This window comes from Erpetoichthys calabaricus, chromosome 1, assembly GCF_900747795.2.
Source record: "Erpetoichthys calabaricus chromosome 1, fErpCal1.3, whole genome shotgun sequence".
Lineage (NCBI taxonomy): Eukaryota > Metazoa > Chordata > Cladistia > Polypteriformes > Polypteridae > Erpetoichthys > Erpetoichthys calabaricus.
Window position 1 is genome coordinate 344,188,973 of NC_041394.2, and position 23,763 is coordinate 344,212,735.

Genomic DNA, 23,763 nt, shown 5'->3' on the forward strand with positions numbered 1-23,763 from the left:
TGCACAGGTATCGTTAACAGTCTTTTTGACAGTGATTTCTTGAGTCCCCCTTTCAGCAGCATCAGATATACTTGTAGTGTAGATACCTCCTGATTTCTGTCCATACTTAAGAGGAGACCAAACCTTGTCGGTCTTTTCCTTTTTCTCTGTGCTGCCATAAATAGGATGCAGAAATATCGTAGCCTGTTTATGTAAAAAGGTAGTTAAATTGCGAATGTCTATCTCTCTATCTTCTCCTTCTTCAATTTCATAAGCTATGTTATTTTGTAACATACGTGGGAGCTTTGAGAGTATAGTACGGATATTTTCATTGTTATTAAATGCTGCTCGATTTCTTGCTTTAGTCATGGAGTCCATACAGTTTTCAAGAAAGGTTGCATAGTCTTTCAAGGCCTCTCCATCATTTTGTTTTATTTGAGGCCACTTCAATGCTTTACTTATGTATGCATCTACTACAAACACTTGGTTGCCATAGTAACTTTCAAGCTGCTTTCTAACTTTTTCATAACCTTGATCTGGTGGCAATCATGCACAACCATTAATCATTTCTTGAGCTGGTCCTCTTGCATATTGAATCAAGTAATCTAATTTATCTTGTGGGTCTACTAATACATCCCCTACAGCGTGATCAAAGGCTCTGATGAAGTTTGCATAAGCCAGTGGGTCACCTGAAAATAAAGGGACCTGTCTGTGTGGTACTTCACCACGCGGTGCAGGAGGTGGTGGAGCAGTAGCTATCCTTTGTTGGGTTAACGATTTAGCCATTTCAGTGATTGCTTTCTGATATTTGGCTTGATTCGTCAGATATTCGACTTGATTTTGTGCTAATAAAACTAGTATATCATTTCTGGAGCTCTGTGTGTCTGTCATTGCGCTAGTGGAATGTTTTTCCGATCATACCTGTTTTTTCACTATAAACTGAAGTTCATGAAGCTTTTGTAGTATTCTATCGTGTTCTGTCTGTTCAAGTGTGACTGTCGAAGAGGGTGATGATGCTGCCGTGGTTTTCTGGGTAAAAGAGTCACATTTAATATCCAAAGCGCGCTTTAACTGAGGAGAAGCTTTTCGTACTTTTGACTTTGTGCGATCCCATTCTAGCAATTGCATCTCTTTGAATTGATTAACTAGCTGTTCGTCAGATGTGTGTGTTAGCAGGTTCTTTGTATCTTTCAGCCATGCAGTTGTAGTGTCAATAAACTCATTCCATTTCTTAGAACTGTCTGCGAATGTCATTTTCTGTTTCTTAATTGCGCCTCTATCTGACTGTGCATCTCACCAAAAATTCCAAGTCTTTCTGCTACTTCTAAATGATTCTCTGGAGTGTCTTTAAGGCTTTCGATTTCAGTTATAAGCACAAAAAGCTGATATTTCCTCTGACTTATATGACATTTTAGATCTGCTTTGAGTCCATACTCAGATCATTCCCGACTTCACTTGAGCTATACTTAGATGTTGCCATGACAGCAGCTCGAATGACTGACAGTGTGTTTCCTGACAGCAACAAATGTCACAGTCAAACACTCTGACAACAGACAACTTCCTTACAGCGAGGCTTCCATGACTCAGGCAAAAGCACAACCGATTATCCACAATGTCTTATAATATCACAGTCTCTTAAATTTTCTCAAATTCAGGTACGGTGACCTTGCTTTCATTTACGATCATGCAGAGATAGAAGATAAGAGCACAGTACCTCGGAATAGCTCAGTACTTTTCTTTTGTTGACAAGTTATGGAGCACAAGCGTCCTCTCTCCTGAGATGGTAGATTTCAGTTCAAGTTTGAGGCCTTCAGAGGGCAAGTTTTCTGACAAAAATGTAGCTGCGTTTTTTCCAAAATTACCAAAGTTCAAAGTTGAAACCAAAGTTGAAAATGGGTCTTTCCAGTCCCTGTTTACTGGGACCTGTTCTAAACACAACAGAATTTTTATCACACTGTTTCTCAGTTATAGCAAGAAGGTTCTATCTCTTACTAACTTACAGGGGGGAAAGACTATACCATTGTCTATGACTATGGAAAAAATTTATATTCTATTCAAATTAAGCAAACATTAATATGAGTTTAACTCAAAACTTTAACTTTCTAAAATTGGCTCTTACAACCTCTTTTAAGACCCAAGGAGGAATAAGGTCTAATGGATATGTCGAGGGTTTCAAATCTGAGACAACTTTACATAAGTAAGATAGAGAAATAGAATGAAAGGTTTTTAAGGCAGAGGAGGCATGCTGGAGTTGCTACTACTAGTGAACCACTGGGACATACATGAGCACAGACAGCAAGCATATTATTAACAAAGAAATTAAGAAATATATTGTAGCTCAGTGAGGATATCTTACCATTGTCACTGTCTGGTGGGTTTATTGAAGTGCTTAATGTGTTGAAAAGGACTGTTGGTTGGTGCTTGTGTTTTGCTACCAAGTCTGTAAAATATCTTGCTCTGGCTGACAGCCTTTTGGAAAGCAGCTAAATAATATTTTAGGATCTCATAAGTGATCTGTAGCCTAGCTTTCTTCCACTTTCTTTTGCCCTCTGCAAGAGTGTTCTGGCTGAAACTTGGCTCTAGATTACCTAGACTTAAAGGGGCCAATAAGTCCAGGATTGTTTCACAAGAGGAATTAAAAATTTTCATCAACTCATCCGGAGTAGATTTTTTAAATGGATTTACTGCAGTGGTTATAGCAGTAAAAGTGGTAGCAAGCTGGGTTATAGTCAATTAATTGATAGCCCGTGAGTAGTGGGGTGGAGGATAACACTTCTCAGCAAAACCAGGGATGCTAGCGCTAAACACAAAAGCCATATAATCAGAAATATAGGGTGCACATATTTTCAAGTCACTGATATTAAAGCCATATGATAAAACCAGATGCAACATGTGGCTACCTTCAGGCATTCTGCCTAAAACAGATTGAATCAGATTAAAGCTTCGATTGGATTAGTAAAATCTATCACAAGCAGCTTGTCAGGACAGTAAATATGAATATTAAAATCTCCCACGATTAAAAGTCTGACCTATTTGGGCACAGTCATATCAAGAAAGTCAGAAAAATCTTGCTTTAGAAGGACAGTATACCACAGCACAGAGCAGTGGGTCATCAAGTCCGTCTTTGATCAGCTGTAATTCAAAGCTCTTATAAGATTCTGCAGGCATTAACTATAACAGTTTTTTTTTAAACAGTAGGAATCCCTCCACCTCTTCCAGATAGCTTAGTTGAGTTAAAACAACCACAGTTCTCCATGGGTGTGAGTGTGTCACTTCTCTATCAGGTAATCCTCATATCACAGCGGCACAGAGAGGTTCTGCTTAGTCTGAACCCAGTGTCTGAGTTGGAGTCCTCCATTAATTGCTTATCTCGTTATTTACATTAAAACAAAACACATAGTCCTCTTCAGGAAGATGGAAGCAGAGTTTGTTGAATTATTCTGACAAATCATTTATTAGTTTACCTGAGTCAAGATCAGGGTGTGACCATGAGGCCTATGGCCTTGTTGCTAACTTAGACAACACTCTATATGATCTGATTGAACAAAGAGAGGATTTAATGAAGAATTCAATCGTTCTGCCAAGAAGCCAACACTGCTGCCAACTGTTATGTGATGAAAAGATGAGAAACAGACCAATGCATCAAAAATAACGATAAAATATGTGCAACAAAACAACTTTTAATCAGCCATATAATCAGGCAAAATGATAATACTTAGGTAGTCAGGAACTTTTAAATAACAAAAGCATTCCTTAAAACAACACAACATAATAAACATTTAGAGCCAACACAAATGCCTTCTAAACACCCTTAAAGAAGCAATTAAAGATGACGAACTGACAAGTGCTGCAGTGTCTTCACTGAGGTCAGAGAGCTGCCTCAGCATATCACCTGTGCTTATCCATCAAAATGGATGATCCAAGCTGGGCAGGACACTGGTGCTCAAGATGAAAGCTGGTCTTTCTTCATCGACAGAGTGGCCTCCTTTAACTGTGAGGTGCTTTAATTCCTCATTTGGCTGATTGTCTTGTTTAGTGACATCTATGGTTCTTACTTCTCTCCTACTAATACTTGTGGATGTCAATTACTTCAGCTATTTGGGTAACATATGATACCAGTAATCACCTTGTCTTCAGCCCATACAGGTGCTTGGTCCTTGGTTCGGCACCACTGACTGTTCCTCGGCGCCTAGAGCCTCTGCTTCATATTCTGTTTCAAAGTTAGCAGGCGGACCAGCACACCACTATTTTCCATGTTTTCAGCACCAGACTCAAAGCACAGAAGGCCAGGAAAGAGACATTTGAAAAGTTAAAGAAGGGAGACCAGATATTTAATCAAATCTCCTGTGCAATGGAAATATTATGCAGAAAAACAATATCTTCTGTGAGATTTAAAGTAGATTAGATAAACGTTATTAATCCCATTGGGAAATTTAAATGCATACAATCAAATGATCGATTGACTGAGCGATCAATCAATCAATAAATTTAATGAGTACATCGGGTGAAAGCACTAAATTGCCTGATAGCAGTGGGCAGAAAAGCCCCCCAGAGATGTTTCTTAGCACACCATTGTGGAATGAGCCTGTGGCTAAAAGTCCTCCAAGAGAGAAGTTCCTGGAGGAGATGTAGGGGATTTTTCACAATGGCATCCAAGTTTGCCACCATTCTGTTTTCCTCAACAACTTCCAGTGTGTCCAGGATTCGCCCTGTGAAGAAGGAGGCTTTACTGATGAGTTTGTTCAGTCACTGTGTGTCTTTTGAGTTCAGCTTGAAATCCCCAAGGGGACCACAGCATAGATCACAACAATGGCTTCTATTGACTTGTAGAATTTTTTTTTCACACATCAAAAGATCTGAGTCTCCTTAGCAAGTCCAGTCTGCTCTGACCCTTCTTGTCCAGCACCACTGTGTTGTCAGACCAGTTGTTTATGTGAACCCACAGGCACTTGTAGCTCCAAACCACCTGTTTCTACAAGTTTTGTTTTGGGTGAGATTGGGTGATATAAAGATCTGCAGTGAAGAATCAAGATTAGCATAAAAATGAAAAACATGAAGTGCTTCATCTATCAGTGTAAGAGCAAATATAAGAAATGTGTAATCTTAACGTTAAAATGTTCATGATTGTTTGCTTAGAAACTTAGGTCCTCATAGCTACAAAGGTAATAGAAATTTCTGAAGAGCAGAGAACTCACCCATTTTTTAAGATTTGCCCCTAGTTCCCTGGATGTATGAGGCAGTTGTAAACTATTATCTTGTTCCTGTTATATGTTTGACTTTGTATGAGTTAAGCTTAAGATATTCAACCCCCTTCACCTTTACACTGAGACCAAATGTTCTATCAGCAAAATACTAAAGCACCTTTGTCAAAATAACAGTCAACATTTTTGCGGTCCGCCTAAAGACACAAAAGCGTCACATTTTCATAGATGTTCTGGTAAATTAAATTGAATGAGATCGCTGCCTTCTCTTTAGATCTTATCAATCAGACAAATAGCTAATACCCAGCCTCCTCAGTCATTTTCTACAATAAACAAGTCCAGTTGAGTCCACATCTTGAGTCCTGAATAATAGACAGAAACCTGAATGGTCATTCTGCTGTCCCTAACTAGGACAAGTCCATCTGGAAAAAAAAAACAGCTGAATTGTAGAGCATATGAGAAAGTGAGGGCAACCATTAAGAAGGGTATTAGGGAGGCTATAAGACAGTTAGAGAGGAATATAGCAGATAAGGCGAAAGAAGATCCTAAGAGATTCTTTCAGTATTTTAGTAGCAAAAAAACAGTCAAGGAGGAGGTGGAGTGCATCAGAAATCGTAAAGGAGAATTAAAAGATGCAGACAGTGAAATAGCGGATGCCCTAAACTTACATTTTTCTGAGGTCTTCACAAGTGAGCAAGTGGATAACCTCCCAGAGGTAAACGTGACTACTAAGGAGGTACTGAGGGATTTGGAAATTGTACGGTAAAGAGAGAAGTGCAACTCAGATTAAATAGGCTGAAATCAAACAAATCACCAGGACCAGATAATATTTACCCTCAAGTGCTTAAGGAGATTAACGAATACATATATAAACTTTTGATACATATTTTTAGTAAGTCACTGTGCACTGGAGAGATTCCAAAGGACTGGAACATGGCAAATTTTATTCCGTTATATAAAGAGGATGACAGGGCAGATCCATGTAACTATAGGCCAGTAAGCTTAACATGCATCACAGGAAAATTAACGGAAGGAATTATTAAGGATAAGATTGAGCAACGCATGGCAAGGACAGGAGTTATTAGGAACAGTCAGCATGGATTCTGAACAGGGAGGTCGTGTTTTACTAACATGCTGGAATTCTGTGAGGAAGCAACAAAAGGATATAATACAGAGTGGAGCTTATGATATTATTTATCTTTACTTTCAGAAAGCATTTGATAAGGTGCCACATGAGAGTTTGGGCATCAAACTAAAAGAAGTGGGTGATGTTTTTAGATGGGTGCAGAATTGGCTCAGACACAGGAATCAGAGGGTGATGGTGTGGTGTCCAGCAGAGCTCAGTTCTGGGGCCGCTGTTATTTTTAATATATAAATGATCTGAATAGCAATATAAGTAACAAGCTGGTTAAGTTTGAAGATGATGCCAAAATAGAAGAATTGGTAGATATTATAGAATCTGTTGAATCATTATAACAGAGGGACTTGGACAGCATACAAGGTTAAGCAGACTTGTGGCAGATATAATTTAATGTTAGTAAATGTAAAGAATTAAATGTAAGAAAAAAAAGTTAGGTTTAAATACACAATAGGAGGTCTGAAAATTTAAAGCCCACCTTATGAGAAGGATTTAGGAGTCTTGGTGGACTCAACACTTTCAGCTGCCAGAAGTTGTTCAGAAGCCATTAAGAAGAAAAATAGAATGCTAAGTTATATAGTGCCTTGATGTGTGGAGTACAAGTCACAGGAGGTTCTTCTCAACCTTTATAACACACTGGTGAGGCCTCATCTGGAGTACTGTGTGCAGTTTTGGTCTCCAGACTGCAAAAAGGACACAGTAGTGCTGGAAAAATTCCATTAAAGAGCAGCTAGGCTCATTCCAGGTCTGCATAGGATGAGCTATGAGGAAAGTTTAAAAGAGCTGAGTCTTTTCAGCTTATGCTAAAGGAAATTAAGAGAAGACCTGATTGAGGTGTTAAAATTTTGAAGGGAATTAGTTCAGTGGATCAAGATTGTTATTTTAAAATGAGTTCAACAGGAACACAGGGACACAGTTGGAAACTTGTTAAGGGTAAATTTCACAAAAACTGCTCTTGGCCTGTTCTTGTCTAGATTCTTCCAATGTTCTAATTGACACTCAATTGGAGGACAAGGTCAGTGGTACTCTTTGACATTCCTGTCCTGTATGAGCGCCAACTCATCAGGATGACATGACAGACAGAAAATACTGTGAGGTATATGGAACCTTTAAGGGCAGCATTGGTTATGGGTTCAAATTAGGTTTCAGTTCCAGTGCTAGCATTCTGCTGGTCAGTGTCCAACTCTGCTTGTAGTTGTCATGTCATTTTTTGAGACCCCAAGCTGTCTGTCTGTTTGTGTATTTAGAGACACAATTAACATAGCAGAGGTCTCATTTTGTGGAAGAACTTGAAAAACAAAGAGAACTGAAGAAAAAACAGACAATGTGGACATTTGGAAATGATGAGACTGACCAGAGACTGAGGTGGCAAAATGTTTCAATGGGGACTTCAATGAAGTGACAATAATAAAAATGATGTGATAGATCATGGGAGAAATAATGACAATTAATCTGGACTGAGGTAACAAGTTCAGGGTGCAATGTTGTTATGATGGGCCATTCTTGTTACTTATTATCCTCACACAAGTGACAATCAATAATAACAACACCAACCTTTATTTATATAAAACAATTTCATGTAAAATTTGTAGCTCAGACTGCTTTTGGAAATATCTGCTGCGGCAGAATGACAGCAACAACAAGCCATGGAGTTAAATTACAGGTTCAATTAACAGCAAGAATTCACTTCTCATTAAGAAGCTGGTTGGAGTCTGAAGCCCCAATTTAGCTGCTGAACTGTTGGCTCGTTTCATATCTCATTTGTTTGTCTGTCATTTAATGAAGAAAAGAATCAATTCAGAGAACTGAATCTGTAAAAACAGGGCTATTAAAATGAAGGGAAAAGAAGTAAATTAGCAGTGAAAACTGGTCACTGACCAGCCTCCAGGCCCAGAATTTGACACCCCTTTCTAAGAGAAAGACAAATTAAAATAATGGAATTGTAACAGTTTTTTTTTTTTTTTTAATGTTCCACAGTATTAGCCTGGTGAACCTCTATTGGTAAAGTATTCCAGATTTTAGGTGCCTGACAGCAAAATACTGCCTCTTGGAATTATAAGCAGACCACCATTAGAAGAGCTAAGGTTATAGCTTGAACAGCAGGGGGACATGCGTTCCAAAATATAGGAAGAGGCAAGATAATTTAAGGCTTTATAAACCGTTAGTAATATTTTAAAGTCTATTCTGAATTACACGAGTAACCAATGCAACTATATTAAATCTGTTGAGATGTGCTCAGATTTTCATTTCCTAGTTAAGATTCTCACTGCTGCATTCTGCACTAATTGCAACCGATTGATGTTTTTCTTACGTAGTCCTATTAGGAGAGCATTACAGTAATCTACTCAGTTTAAAACAAAACATTAATTTTTCAGCATCTTGTAAAGTTATAAGTGGTCTAATTTTTGCTATATTACTTAAATGAAAAAATGCAGCCCTAGTAATCTGATCAATATGCGGTTTAAAATTTAGGTCAGAATCAATGATTACCCCTAAATTCTTTACTTCTGTCTTGATTTTTAAACCTAAGGGATCAAGTTTATTTGTAATACCCTCACTATTTCCATATCTGACAGTCACTATGATTTCTGTTTTTTCCTTTTTTGGTTTGAGAAACTTACTGCTCGTCCATTAGGAAATATTGCTTAGATATTGGATTAGAGAGAGAAGTGCATCAGGGTCATCAGGTGCTTTAGATAAATAAAGCTGTGTAACACCAGCATAGCTGCGGTAACTCACCTTGTGCTTTGGGATAATCTGACCTAATGGAAGCATGTAAATTGAATAAAGCATTAGACCTTAAATAGATCTTTGTGGCACACCATATACAATATAATGGGTCTCCAAAGCATGATAACCACAAAGAATGTATCTCTTAAATAAGGGTGAAACCAATTTAAGACACTGTTAGAGAGGCACACACATTGGCTAACATGATTTATAATAATGCTTTAGTCTGTGGTGTCAAATACTGCACTCAGATCTAAGAGGATGAGAACAGATACTGTATATGGCCTCTGTCCGCATTAATCCACAACTTATTTACTACTTTAACCAGTGCAGTTTCTATACTTTGATTTGTTCTAAAACCTGACTGAAACTTGTCAAGAATTGAATTTTGAATCAAGCAATCATTTAGATGCTTAAAAGTTGCCTTTGCTAGAATTTTGCTTAAGAAAAGCGGGTTAGAAATAATTAGTCTAAGATTGTCAAAGACAGAGTTGAGATTATTTTTCTTGAGCAAGGGTTTAACAACTGCCATCTTTAGACAGTCAGGGAAGACCCACTTATCTAATAATGAGTTCACTATGTCAAGTATGTTATCAATAAGGACATTGGAGACTACTTTTAAAAAGCCTGTTGAGACTGAAAAAAATTAACTTGCTTTAAAGGATGTATTATATTATTTCTAATATCATTTATTTCATGTTTAAAAATATAGCCAAAGCCTCACAAGTTTCACTAGTAGTTTTCAGGAGGCCTTCCATTGAGTGAGAAGGGTTTAGAAGACGATCAATAGTTGAGAATAAAACTCAAGAATTGGCAGCATTATCATTTATAATTTTAGAGAAATAGGACTGCCTGTCAAGGTCGGACTGCATTGTTATATTCAGTTATTAGTGCCTTCAAAATATCATAGTGGACTATCAGTTCAGTTTTTCTTCATTTACACTCAGCTCTCCAGAAAGTTCTGGGTGCTGGAGGTGCAGGAGGATTTCTTCAGTGTCTTTTCAGGGGCCACTATTTCAGCTGCAGCTCTCACCTTAGCATTCAAATTTTCTACCTTACTTTTTAATCCTTTAGTGAAATCACTAAATCCAGCATGTGTCCTTCCCTTATTTGTAGGCTGACTGATGTGCTGACTGAGATCAAAAGAGTACAGTAAGTTCAGGATTTCTCTTGCTTTCAGGTCACACATGCTGTCCATATGAAAATTGAAATTGCCTATAATTAGGAACCTGTCATAGTTAGATATTATTATAGATACCAAATCTGAGAATTCCACAAAAAAATGCTTTATATTCTGGAGGTCTATAAACAGTCAATAAGAGAGACTAGAATACTCCTTGAAAAACCACTAGAAGATTCTCTAAAGATGTGAAAGTACCAAAACCGGCATCTTCACAGTTTAATCTGCTCAATCAAATACTCATTAAAGCATAGACTTTTTTGCCTTGGCAAACCAAATGAACAAAGCTGTAATTCAGAGGAGATGCCTCAATAAACACTGCAACACCATTTTCCTATCACTGATAAGATTGCTAATGTAAAAGGTTTTGCAGGTTAACACTAATATTTACTAAAGCCACATTTAAGGTCTCAGAAGAGCAGAGCTGAATCAAAGTGTTACGGCAGCTTGAAATGGTAATTAAGTTTTGTGGATTTTTTTTTGTTTAGTCTATAATCTGCTATTGTAGTTCTAATACTACTGTATGCACATCTGCAGGTGAAATTGTAATTTAGTTATTTGCATTTATACTGTTTTGTCCAGGTTTTTGGTTAGACTATAATTTGTTATTATAGTGCCAATACAGTGCACATCTATAGGTGAACTCACTACACATTTATCACAGCCTAATTACAGCATTATAGTAAACGATAAGATAAAAATTACATAGTCAAGAAAGAAAGAACATCTTTGAGATATTGTGCCCGAGCGGTGAATCTGTTTGGATGCATGCCATCATGTCTATAGAAAAGTGGTCTCTCCCAGAAGAAGTCCCAGTTGTCAATGAAGCTGATGTTTCACCTCTTGTAGAGGGATCTCATCCATGTATTTAGGACTAGGAGTCATAGGTTTCATCTTTTCTACACAGCATTGGACATGAAGTTTAGAACAATTATCGCTGCCCAGGTCCTCGTCTTCGTGGCATGAACGAGGGATGTGAAGTCTGACTTTAGGAATTCTGACTCTCAATATTGAATGTCATTGATGCCAGCATGGATTACAGTTGTCCCAATTGTCCTGCCGTTGTGCTTTTCAAGGACTTTAGGGCTCTTCTTTCTACATCTTTAACTCATGCACCTGGGAAAAATAACACCAAAGTTTTACAGTCAGGTAACCATAAGTTCAGGTGATTCACAATAGAGTCTCCTGTAACAACCATGTCACTACAGTCGGCAGGAACAGTGGGGAAGCAGAGTTGTCCCAAAGATAGTCCAGTAAAATGTTTTGCTGACATGTCAGACCAACAGACAACACATGTTCAATGATGGATGTACATCATGGCCAGCACTGTCAGCGACGACCCTTTGTCAAACAGGTCTCAAGTGTTTTTGAGTTACTTTTGTTCTGTCTGTCTGTCTGTCTGTCTGTCTGTCTGTCTGTCTGTCTGTCTGTCTGTCTGTCTGTCTGTCTGTCTGTCTGTCTGTCTGTCTGTCTGTCTGTCTGACCCTCCTCAGGTCCTCACTTCTCTTATTTCTTTTCCACAGCCTGTCTGATTGTCATTTTACCTCCAGATGTTGCTCAGTTCTCTCCTCAGCCCTTTCTTCTCCACATTCACAACTGACTGAACTGGAACTGAACAAAAACATCCTGGAGGATTCAGGTGTGGCTCAGCTGTGTGGTGGGCTGAGGAGTGAAAACTGCAAATTACAGACTTTGAGGTGAGTGAACAAAACATGAGTGTAAGTAGGTGATTTGTGTGTATATGTGTTTTTTCATATGTGGTGAATTTTATTTTATTATATTTTATTTTGACTTTCTGGATGTGACTGTCTTTCACCCAAAATGCAATCTCTGCAGTGCCTTATGTGAACAAGCAGATGGACATAAGATGGACACAGACAGAGTTTTCCTTTTACTAATTAAACTCATCTCAAAAACTCAGCATCTGGGACCATGAACCTCTTTCCAACAGTGGTCTCTTTTATCTCTGTCATCCTGTCTGTCCAGTCCATTGTTTCATTTCTTGTCGCACAATACCATGCTGTCCATAATGTCCTTGTCCCTGTCCTCCATTGTCAATTCACTCCTTCACACTTCTCTCCTATTGATGTTCTCCACAAAGTTTTTTTTTTTTTTTGTGGGAACAGTAAAGATGACAAAAGTGATGATAGACAAAGAGGAGTGGACAACTGGAGCTGGACTGAGGTGAAAGATGGGAACCAAATTAGGAGTTGAACAGAGGAGGAACAGAAAGAAAGATGGACAGTGGTAGTAGAAATCACCAGCCTGTCAAAGACAGAAAGAGAAGGTCACAGGGAAGAGAGGTGACAGAATGAGGACTGAAGACCGTGTGGACAGTAAGGTGAGAAACATTGGCAGTGTCCACAGGTAGGCAGATGGCCCAGCTGGTGTATCGCACATGCCTCCTGTTCTTTTACAGTTTCACTTCTTACCTGAGTCTGCACATATCCATCTGAAGTAACCACTATGGAGATGTTAAGACAGAAGACATATGGTATAAAACAAAGGAGAGACTGAACTTGCTTTAAACTGGACCTTTCACTGTAAATATACATGACAGTATTTAATATAATATATACACACGTATAGCTGAAGAACAGGCATTGGAACAATGCAATGTCTTAAAGTTCTTCAGTGGGGTCTTCAGTGTCTGCTTTTTCAATTTTCAGCAAAGCTTGGAAGCATTTTTCTTGGGAAAAAGTAGACATCTTATCTGCACTGACAGGGCTTCTGATTTCGAGTCTTCCTGGCAGTCTTTTATAACCTCACTCATGGATTAGTATCTAATTCAGCACATTTGGTAGCCTCTTTGCAGGTTCTACTGACCAGTGCTATATATGATTACCCTGCTATACCTCATTCTGCCTTCTTCTGTCACATTGCAACAGTGCACTTCTTAAAATCCCTAACTATCATGTAGAGCCCTTAGACTGTCACATCAAAAACAATGGGAGTTGCTGGTGTGACCTCTACAATTTCACACCCACATTAATCTTCATGGGTTCAAGTGCTCCTCAACATTTTGTCCATCACTTCAAAGCGGTGTCAGCTTATTCACTTAGTGAAATTCTAAAATGCAGCAGACTCAGACCTAATCTTCCCTGCACATTCCAGCTGAAAATTTTTAACTGATCTTTCTTCCTTCTCTGTTCTACCTGCATTAAGTTCTTCACCATCACCCCACAAATCCCAGGTCTTAATAATAACAGACAAGTTGACTTGACGTCAATTGAAATGAAGATCTCTGAGCACCTGCTCCTGAGTATCCTCAAGAATGCAATACAAGATTTCCTTGACCTTTTGAGTTTGCCTGTTGACTGATGTTGAGCGAAACAATTCAAATAAGATAAAATTTTCAGAGAAAAGAAACTCTGACTTCCACAATATTGTGAGAGTGCAAAGCCTCAGTCTGCACTGCAGGAATCAAGAAAAGGAAAAGGTGAGGCATAGATAAGGAGTTGGGGAGGGCAACAGTAGCTTTCCATGTGGAGAGTTTTATTGCCAAGAAAATGTAACAATGTGCACCATAGAGAGTTTGGTTGTGTCTTATAACAAGCACACTGTACACTTCAGTGAAAATGTGAATAAGATCCATAAACAGAATTATTTTGACCAAAAAGCAAAATGAAGAGGACACAGGAGTGACCCAGGATTTAGGAAACAATATTATTTGTTTTCAGAATTTTTAATGACTTCAGTTGTTTCGATTTAGAAATCGCCTGAGACACTAACTTTAGAGTCAATTTAATGAAATTGTATGTGAACCAAAATTTGAAGGTTTCACACTTTTGAGCCAGTAGGTCTGTGGATGATATGGTGGATTTGGACCTGAAGTTCATCTATTGACATTGTGACCGGCCTGGAAATATGTGTGGGGCTTGATTTGGATATTTCAGCTTGGCCTTTAACATCGTTATTACAAAGCTATTAGAGCAGAAACTGACCAGCCTCATGGGTTCTGCTCTCAGTCAGTTAGTCAGTGGATTACAGACTTTATGATGGGCAGTAAACAGGACAAACAGCTGGAAAAACACATGTCTGACCCACTGACCCCCAGCACTAGTGCACCACAAGGCTATCTGCTATTCATCTGCTGTCTTCCATGGAAACAATTGACTGCAACTTAGCAGACGACCATCTTCTTATCTTCTACTTGTATTACTATAAATTATTTTTGTTTGTTTGTTTATTTCTTGAGCTATTGTTTCTAAACATTTCACTACACATTGTATTGTACAGTATATATATATATATAATTTATACATGACAAATAAAATTTGATTTGATAAATAGCTTGGTCACCCAGACAGCAAAGTTATTTAAGCTTCTGACTGCTGTTCTGGCACAGAACCACACATTTAATGTCAGGAGGAAGTCTCAAGAGAGGAGTTGAAGAAACCCCTCCTCTCTCAGACAGCACTGGTCTACTTCTACTTGGATATCATAAAATCCATCCTAACATCTTCACAAAGTTCATGCTAAATCAGTCCATCATCAAATCTGTGATGTTCACATGTGGGTGTTGGCTATCCTGGGTACCATCTCCTTCACAGACTAATAACAAAACTTGCCAGTCCTATCCACTTAATTCTTCTAAAAAACATCAAGTCTAATTTTGAAAGTCCTTAAAGTCTTATTGTCTACCATGCTACTTGGTAGATTATTCCAAGTGTCTATGGTTCTCTTTGTGAAGAAAAACCTCCTAATGTTTGTGCAAAATTTACCCTTAACAAGTTTCCAAATGGGTCCATTGGTTCCTGATGAACTCACTTTAAAATAACAGTCTCAATCCACTGTACTGATTCCCTTCATAATTTTAAACACTTCAATCATGTCTCCTCTTAATCTTCTTTTGCTTAAACTGTAAAGGCTCAGCTCTTTAATTCTTTTCTCATAATTCAACCCCTGTAGCCCTGGTATCAGCCTAGTCGCTCTTCTCTGGACCTTTTCTAGTGCTGCAATGTCATTTTTGTAGCCTGGAGACCAAACTTGCACACAGAACTCCAGATGAGGCCTCACCAGTGTGTTATAAAGGTTGAGCAGAACCTCCTGTGACTTGTACTCCACACATCAGGGTGTTATATAACCTGACATTCTGTTACCCTTCTTAATGGCTGTGTATCTTTCTGAATATTTGTAGACACAATACATTGGAGGTCTCATTTGCTATTTGTTTTACAAAGATAGTCCAAGTGCTGGACCATCTGATTGAGTCCTCTTCATTTCTTTAAAGTTATCCCTGAGATAATTTGTCTTCTGCTAGCCATACACATCCCAGAGGATGGTAAAGAGTATTCAGCAGATTCTGTAGAAAAATGGAGCAAGAGACAGGAGAAGATGACCGAGAATACTGGATGAGTTAATGTGACAAAGGAGCAGCATAGGAATAACTGTGACTAGTTTCCCAGGGGTTCATGTTATTTTATGAGCTATTTGCCATGGAAATAACAGCGAGAATGTGCAATTTGTCATAGTATGAGGTATGATCTTACATTGTAAAATGATCTTGAGCTTAAATGCTATTTGGTATGTGTCTTGGGTGTTTGATACCAATCCCTTATAGAATTGTAGTCATTTTATAACTGATGCATGTTAGATGTAATTGTAACTGAGTTAAAGAAATGGGCACAACAGACTGAAATTGAACTCCAGGCAGCACATTTGCTCTGATGGCAGTTGTGACAAGCTACTGACCTTCTTTGCAAATTTTGTATAATTCAAAAGCATGAGGTTGAGATGTGCTGGACAACAAAGCCTTTATTATGTAAAACACATTTTGGACAGCAGGTGATGAGTAAAAAGCAAGTCAGTTTCTTGTTCAAATGTGTGCTTCTTGTTGATGACAACTTACCTGTCACATTAAATTCCAGCACGAGCAATAAAGGGCAAGCAGCTGAAAGAGGGCACCTTTAGCTCCTATGAAGATGAAAACAAAATAGAATAGGACCTAAAATGGATTCCTAGGGAACATCATATTTAACAAGAAAAGTTGACAAGAACGAGAAATTGAAAGTCACTAAAAAGTGTCTACCGGGAAGATATGACCTGAACCAGTTAAGAGCAGCCCCTTTAAGCCCCACCAGATGCTCAACCCACAACAGTAAAATCTGATGATCAGTGGTATCAAAATCTGCAAAAATGTCTTGGAGGACAAGAACTGCTGCCCCACCTAAGTCAGAGATATCATTAAATACTTTCAGGAGGGCTGACTCAACACCATGATAACACCTAAAGCCAGATTGGTAGAGCACAAATAAATGATTGGAGTTAAGTGGATTAACAAATTGATTCATAAATAATTCTTTGTATTATTTTAGCCAAAAAATCAATTGGGAAATGGGGCGAAAATTAGCTAAGACTCCAGGAAATAATTTTGATATTTTAAGACAAAGTCACACCACCGCATGTTTAACAAATGAAGACACAAACCCAATATTAGAACCATTTATAATAAAGAACAATACTGGACTCAGGACATCAAAAGCTTTGAGCAAGAGGTGTGGTGGAAAAAAATCAAGAGGACTAATAGTAGGTCTAAGTATCCATCCATCCATCCATTTTCCAACCCTCTGAATCTGAACACAGGGTCACGGGGGTCTGCTGGAGCCAATCCCAGCCAACACAGGGCACAAGGCAGGAACCAATCCTGGGCAGGGTGCCAACCCACCGCAGGACACACACAAACACACCCACCACACACTAGGGCCAATTTAGAATCGCCAATCCACCTAACCTGCATGTCTTTGGACCAAATCCTACAGGCACAGCGCAGTTCAAAACTGGAAAACCTGGTTTTAAAATCAGATATAATAGAAGAATTTAAAAAGCAAGAACAGCATGGAACACAGCTTGCAGTAGCAACATCAACAGTAATATTCAAATCCATCATTAGAAAAAAATGATCAGTAAAAGGAACATCACATATATCAATATTATTAATCAAGATACCTCGTGTAAGAATGAGTTGAAGGTTGTGATCAAGTGAATGAGTTGCAGCATTAATAGGATGGATAAAATGAGTCCAATAATGATAAAAAATCATTAACCAAAGGTTTAGATTGACAACAAGCGTGTATGTTAAAATCACCAACAATAAATACTTTATCATAGGAGAGTGTAATATTGGCCAAGAGATCAGAAAATTCAGAAACAAATGCATCATTAATTACAAGAGGCCTATAAAACACAGCAAAGAAGAAGAGCTACACACTTGGAAAAGTTTCAGTTCAAAGCTACTAAATGGACCCCTGGTAAAACTCCAACACAAGAACAAGCTTTTAAAAATAGTGGCAAGGCCCCCCACCATGAGACAACTGAGGGGAGTTGAATAAAAATGAATAACCTGGTGGTACCAAATCAGTAAAACAAGCAGAGTCACCATTAACAATCCAGGTGTCGGTGATGAAAAAGAAGTCCAGATTCTTTGAGGTAATAAAGTCTTGCAGGATAAGAGTTTTATTAGACACTGACTTTACATTAAGGAGAGCAACGTTGATAGATGTAGTAAGGCTCTATGTGGGGTAAGCTAGGGTGAGCCTGTGAACATTAGCAGCATTTACTTCCCTAGAACACACAGAGAAAAAGTGATGCCGTCTTGAGATGAGGCAATTAAATCCAGTTTCCAGCCCGCAAGGGCCAGGGCCACGATCCTGTAGAGGAGGACATGGTTCAAAGATGACTAACAAACATCGAGAATCCAAACCTGGAAAGGAAAAATTGAGCTGCTGTTGTTCAACAGTAAAGTCGGCTCACCTTCCACATCGCCATTGGTAGAACACTGGCGTCCAGGTAAAGAAGTCATGAGATGAATAAAGCAAGGGTAGTGGTTCAAATAAAGTACCATCAGAAGACGAAAACCAAGACTCTCTACTGACGACCAAAGCTCTTTAGTCCACAGCATCTTTGACCACTGATACATGCAGTGAAGCTGAGAAAGACGCTTACTAGGACACATCAAGCCTGTCAACTTGAACCTATGTCATCAGCCAGCTGAGTGTAGCTTGTCTATTGAGCACAGATGGCTGACAGGCCTGAGAGAGGATGGACTGGATAGAGTGGGACTTTGTTCAGAGCAGCTGGTGACCCTTTGTCAATCCTGCGCTGAATTTTCATGTCTCCTGTGCCATGTCATCTCCTCTTTTTTATGTCAGCTCTAATCATTGTAGTGTTTTAAATTGTTCTCTTGGTTGCATTGTAAATAAAGGCTGACTGATCATTACTCCTCCTTACATTGCACATTTTGATAAGCTGACATTTCTCAGTTTCCTCCTACAAATCATTTCAGTTGAGTCCACACCCTATGCTCTGAATGACAGACAGAAATCTGCATTTGCCACTCCACTGTCACTAACTACATGTGAAGACTTGAGTGAAGGACAAGGTCAGTGGTGCTCTTTGAATTTCCTGTCCAGTGTGAGTGCCGACTCATCAGTTAGGATGACATGACAGACAGACGATACTGTGACGTATATAGCACCTTTAAGGGCAGCATCGGTCTTGGCTTCAAATTGGGCTTCAGTTCCAGTGTTAGCAGTCTGTTTTTCAGTGACACACCTGAGTGTCCAGCTCTACTCAAAGTCATCATGTCACTTATTGAGACCCCAAGCTGTCTGTCTGTCTGTCTGTGCATTTATAGACATAATTAACACAGTGGAGGTCTCATTGCTGATGAACATGAAGAACAAAGAGAACTGAAAGACAAACAGACAACTCAGACATTTGGATGATAAACTGAGAATGATCTGAGACTGAGGTGACAATGGTCTGAATGGGGACTTTAATGAAGAGACAATGACAAATATGAAGTGATAGATTGCGTGAGAAATGATGACAATGAATTTGGACTAAGGTGACAGACTTTAACACTGACTGTTCTGATGGGCCTTTCTGGTAACTCATTGTCTTCACACAAGTGACAGTCATGATGTTCTGTTGACAGACCAGTGAAATTCAAGTTGACATATCTGACCAGCAGGTAACAACGTGGCCAATGATGAATAAACATCACAGTCAGCACAGTCAATGCTGCCACAATTGGACTAAAGTTTGTTTGGGTTACTTTTCTGATTATGTGTGTGTGTGTCTGCCTGTCTGTCCCTTTTCATGTTCTCGCTTTTCTCATCTTATCTCCACAGACTGGTATCATGTCATCTCACCTCCAGATGTTGCTCAGCTCTCTCGTCAGCTCTTTCTTTTCCACACTCACGACTAACTGAACTGAACCTGGGAGACAATAACATGGAGGATTCAGGAGTGGATCAGCTGTGTGAGGGGCTAAGAAATAAAAACTGCAAATTGAAGAATTTGAGGTGAGTAACCAAGAAGTGAATGTGTGTGTGTGTGTGTGTGTGTACGCTTGATGAGTTTTACTTAATTTCATTTGATTTTCAGTTCATGACTGTGGCTGTCTCACACATATATACACTGTGTTTAATCAGGAGAGACTGCAGTTTTTCATAAGGACAGACAGATGGATGTAAGGTGAACAAAGGCAAATATTTCTCTTTAATAATTACATTCAAAAACAGAGCATTGTAACCATGAGACCCTATCCTACAGTGGTCTCTTTCATTCTTGTAACATCCTGTCTGTCCAGTCTGTTGTTTCATTTCTTGTCTCACAATCCCATTTTGCCTATTATGTCCTTATTCCTGTTCCCTCCTTCACACTCCTTTGCCTTTGATGTCCTCACTAAAGTTTAACAAAATACACTAATACAAAAAAGAAGGTGAAGAGGTCAGTGGAACAGAAAAGCTGACCAAAGTGACCATAAATAAAGAGGAGTGAACAGCTGGAGCTGGACTGAGGTGACAGATAGGAATGACCTAAATAGGACCAGTTAAAAGAAAAGAAAAGAAATTAGAAACATGAAAGAAGTTAACAGGGAGAAGTGAGAGATGGACAGATAGAAGAATAGAAAGAAAGAGTCTTTTCAGGTTAAGAAAAAGAAGATTAAGAGGGTGACATGACTGAAGTTCAGTGAATCAAGACTGTTATTTTAAAATGAGTTCATCGAGAACATGGGGACACAGCTGGAAACTTGTTAAGGTTAAATTTCACACAAACATTAGGAAGTTTTTCCTTACACAGAGAACCAGAAACATGTGGAATAAATGACCAAGTAGTGTGGTGGACAGTAGAACTTTAAGGACATTTAGAACTCGACTGTATTTTTTAGAAGAATTTCCTCTTGTGTTAGGGTCAGCACCGACCCGTTTTACTTTTTAAATGCATAAAACTACTACCTAATTTTGTTTATTGCATCAAGGCTTTTTGACTTTGTCAGGAATCTGTATTTAATTAAAATAAAACAAAAAAAATAATTGTACTAAATTTTAAAATGCTCTGGTGAAAATTATTCCCTTTGTGTTGGTAGGGTCAGTTTTGACCCAGTTATAATTTAAGGTTATAAAACAATAGTTAGGGTCAAAACAAAAATCCTAAACACACTTTGAGGGGCTTCTCTCTTTGCCTGTGTGTCTCCTTACCTGAACAAACAAAACAAACAAACAAAGACAGACATGTTCAGACATGGAAGGCTTGCATAAGACAAATTTAGTTTAGCGTTGGTGACTTGCAGAGTACACATCTCCTGTTTGCAGCAGTCAAAAATGAGAAGAAGATTTACAGTAAGCCAAGCTCTGGATCATATCTTTTCTGAAAATGAGGCAGAGGACACAGAACAGCATAGTGACAGAGATGAGCAGGTTTCCGAGGAGGAAGACATTGTAGAGTATCTACCAGAAGGCACAGACACATCTGATGAGTCTGATGAGGAGGTCACCGATGCTGAAGATGCACTCACTCCTGCTGAAACGTTCAAATCCAAAAGTGGTAACATCTGTTGGAGCTCAGTACCTCCTGATTTACATGGCAGGGCAGCTGCTGCAAATGTCATCAAAATGACCCCTGGAATCACAAGGTTTGCTGTGACGAAAGTAAGTGACATCAAGACATGTTTTGATCTGTTTATGCCATTGTCACTAAAGAAAGTCATGATTGCTATGACAAACCTTGAAGGAAAAAAGGTTCATGGCGACATGTGGAATGACATTGATGAGGAATACCTGGATGCTTATATTGGTGTTCTTCTTCTTGCTGGTGTTTACAAATCCAGCAATGAGGCCACTGATAGTCTCTGGGATGCGTCGACAGGCAGAAATATTTTCCGGGCAACAATGTCACTTCAGTCATTTCGAATGATATCAAGAGTCCTTAGATTTGACAACAGAGAAACTAGAGAAAAATCTGACAAGCTTGCTCCCATCAGGGATGTCTGGGAAAGGTGGGTGCAGCTCCTTCCACTGATGTTCAACCCAGGGCCAGAGGTAACAGTAGATGAACGTTTTGTCCCTTTCTGTGGAAAATGCCCTTTCCGGCAGTACATGCCTAGTAAGCCAGGGAAATATGGCATAAAAATTTGGGCAGCCTGTGATGCAAAAACCAGCTATGCATGGAATCTGCAGATTTACACAGGCAAACATGCAAGTGGCATTCCTGAGAAAAATCAAGGAAAACGTGTAGTCCTCGATATGACTACTGGACTGCGGGGTCACAATATCACATGTGACAATTTCTTTACCAGCTATGACCTTGGACAAGAACTTCTCAGGTGGAAACTTACCATGGTGGGCACAGTAAAAAAAAATAAACCTGAGCTGCCTGCCGAAATTTTGCAGGTGAAGGACAGGGCTCCACTTTCTTCAAAATTTGCTTTTACAGACACCACCACGGTTGTTTCATATTGTCCAAAAAAACACCGGAGTGTGATACTTATGTCCACTTTTCACAAAGACGCAGCTGTGTCATCAGCAAGTGACAAAAAGCCCATAATTATCTTGGACTATAATAAAAACAAAGGTGGAGTGGACAACCTGGACAAGCTGACTGCCACCTACACTTGCCAGAGAATGACCAGGAGATGGCCAATGGTTGTGTTTTATAACATTCTAGATGTGTCTGCATACAATGCATTTGTGTTGTGGACCCACATTCACCTAGGGTGGAACTCAACCAGAAAAAACAAGCGGAGAATGTTTCTTGAGGAGTTAGGAAGTTCCCTTGTCAAGGCACACATTGAGCGAAGGGAACGGGTGCCCCGGGACCCAGCCGCTGCAGCCTTGGTCAGACAGCTGCAGAGCTCATGTAGCACTCCTTCCACACCATCAGCAACACAAAGAGCATCAGTGCCAGCATCCTCTTCGGCCAGCACTGCCTCAACATCAACCTACACAGCCACAGCCACAACCCCACTGAGGCCACCTGATTCTAAAAGAAAGAGGTGTCAGGTCTGCCCTAGCAATAAAGACAGAAAGACAAACGTACTCTGCTTCTACTGCAAAAAATACATTTGCAAAGAACACACTAAAAGTGTCACTTTGTGCCACACATGCATCTAAATGCACATGCATGTTCTTGCACACAAAGACGTTTTTTGGAACTAGTGCCTCATTAATATTCGTTTGATTTGCTTGATTGTTCGTTGTTTGTTTGACCTTGCAAATCCACATTTTGAGATTTACTTGTTTAGCTTTCCATTTATATTAGTTATTTTTGAAAATACTTTTTTGCCTTTTTCTTTGAAATAAATATATATGGGTCAAATCTGACCCGTAACACCATAGATGTTACTATAGTAATTAATATTATAATAAAAAATATATATAACAAATTTATTTAAGAAATGTGTTCTAATACCCATCAGTAATAGTCAGGTAACATAACAATCTTTTATTTATTTAAATAATTCGCTTGAGGTTCATTTAATCATTTTTTAAAATTGAAAACGAGAGGTATGCTGTTAAAGTAAAAGCTCATGAGGTCACAGCACAAATATTAAAAACATTCTTTTAATGGACAAGGAAGCGTAACAAAGTAACCAAGAGGTAAGGAAAAAAATTTGAGGGTAATATGGCTGATTAAAGACACGGGTCAAAACCGACAGGTTAACATAAGAGAGAGTAACAAAAAGCTAACATAAGAGGAAGGTTAAGTGGACAGGACTGGTGAGCTTTGTTGGGCTGAATTGCCTGTTCTCATCTAGAGTGTTCTAATGTCCTAATGTTCAAAAACAAATATCATGCCTTGGTTTCACAACACATGAACCTGATTGGCTGGCTGTCAATGTGATTGATGAATTTTGCTCAAACTCTTTCCCAGATAATAAAGTTCTTTGATATTGCCTGTTTCCATTTCCCAGGCCATAAATCCCAAATGTCCATCCATAAAGTAATCAATAGACTGGGGTGTCAGCTCAGCATCCTTTCCCAGGTTGTAAAATAGAATGTCTTCCTTTCAATGTTGGAAACAGCTGTTTGAAAGTGAGGTGTAAGAAAATGCTTTGATCTGTCTTAGTTCATCTGTTGTCTTGTATTGAACAAAATATAATGGAAACCAAAATGTACAGATTTTATACACCATAACACCGAGTGAGTTTGTTTTCTATTTTAGCTTTGTAAGTGACTTTTCCTTCACTCGGCTTTTTCTTTAGTGCATGCTGTACCTCCTTCAGAGCCTCACTGTCACCGGATTTGCAT

General features: G+C 38.9%; 1 protein-coding gene across 1 annotated transcript in view; it reads left to right on the forward strand.

Annotated features, from left to right (window-relative positions):
- LOC114641103 (NACHT, LRR and PYD domains-containing protein 3-like) overlaps positions 1–23,763 on the forward strand; it is an 81,117-nt gene that overhangs the window by 10,392 nt on the left and 46,962 nt on the right. The window contains exon 2 of the mRNA XM_051925212.1: positions 11,752–11,925. Within this exon, the coding sequence (XP_051781172.1) occupies positions 11,752–11,925 (174 nt within the window). The remainder of the gene's footprint in view (positions 1–11,751; positions 11,926–23,763) is intronic.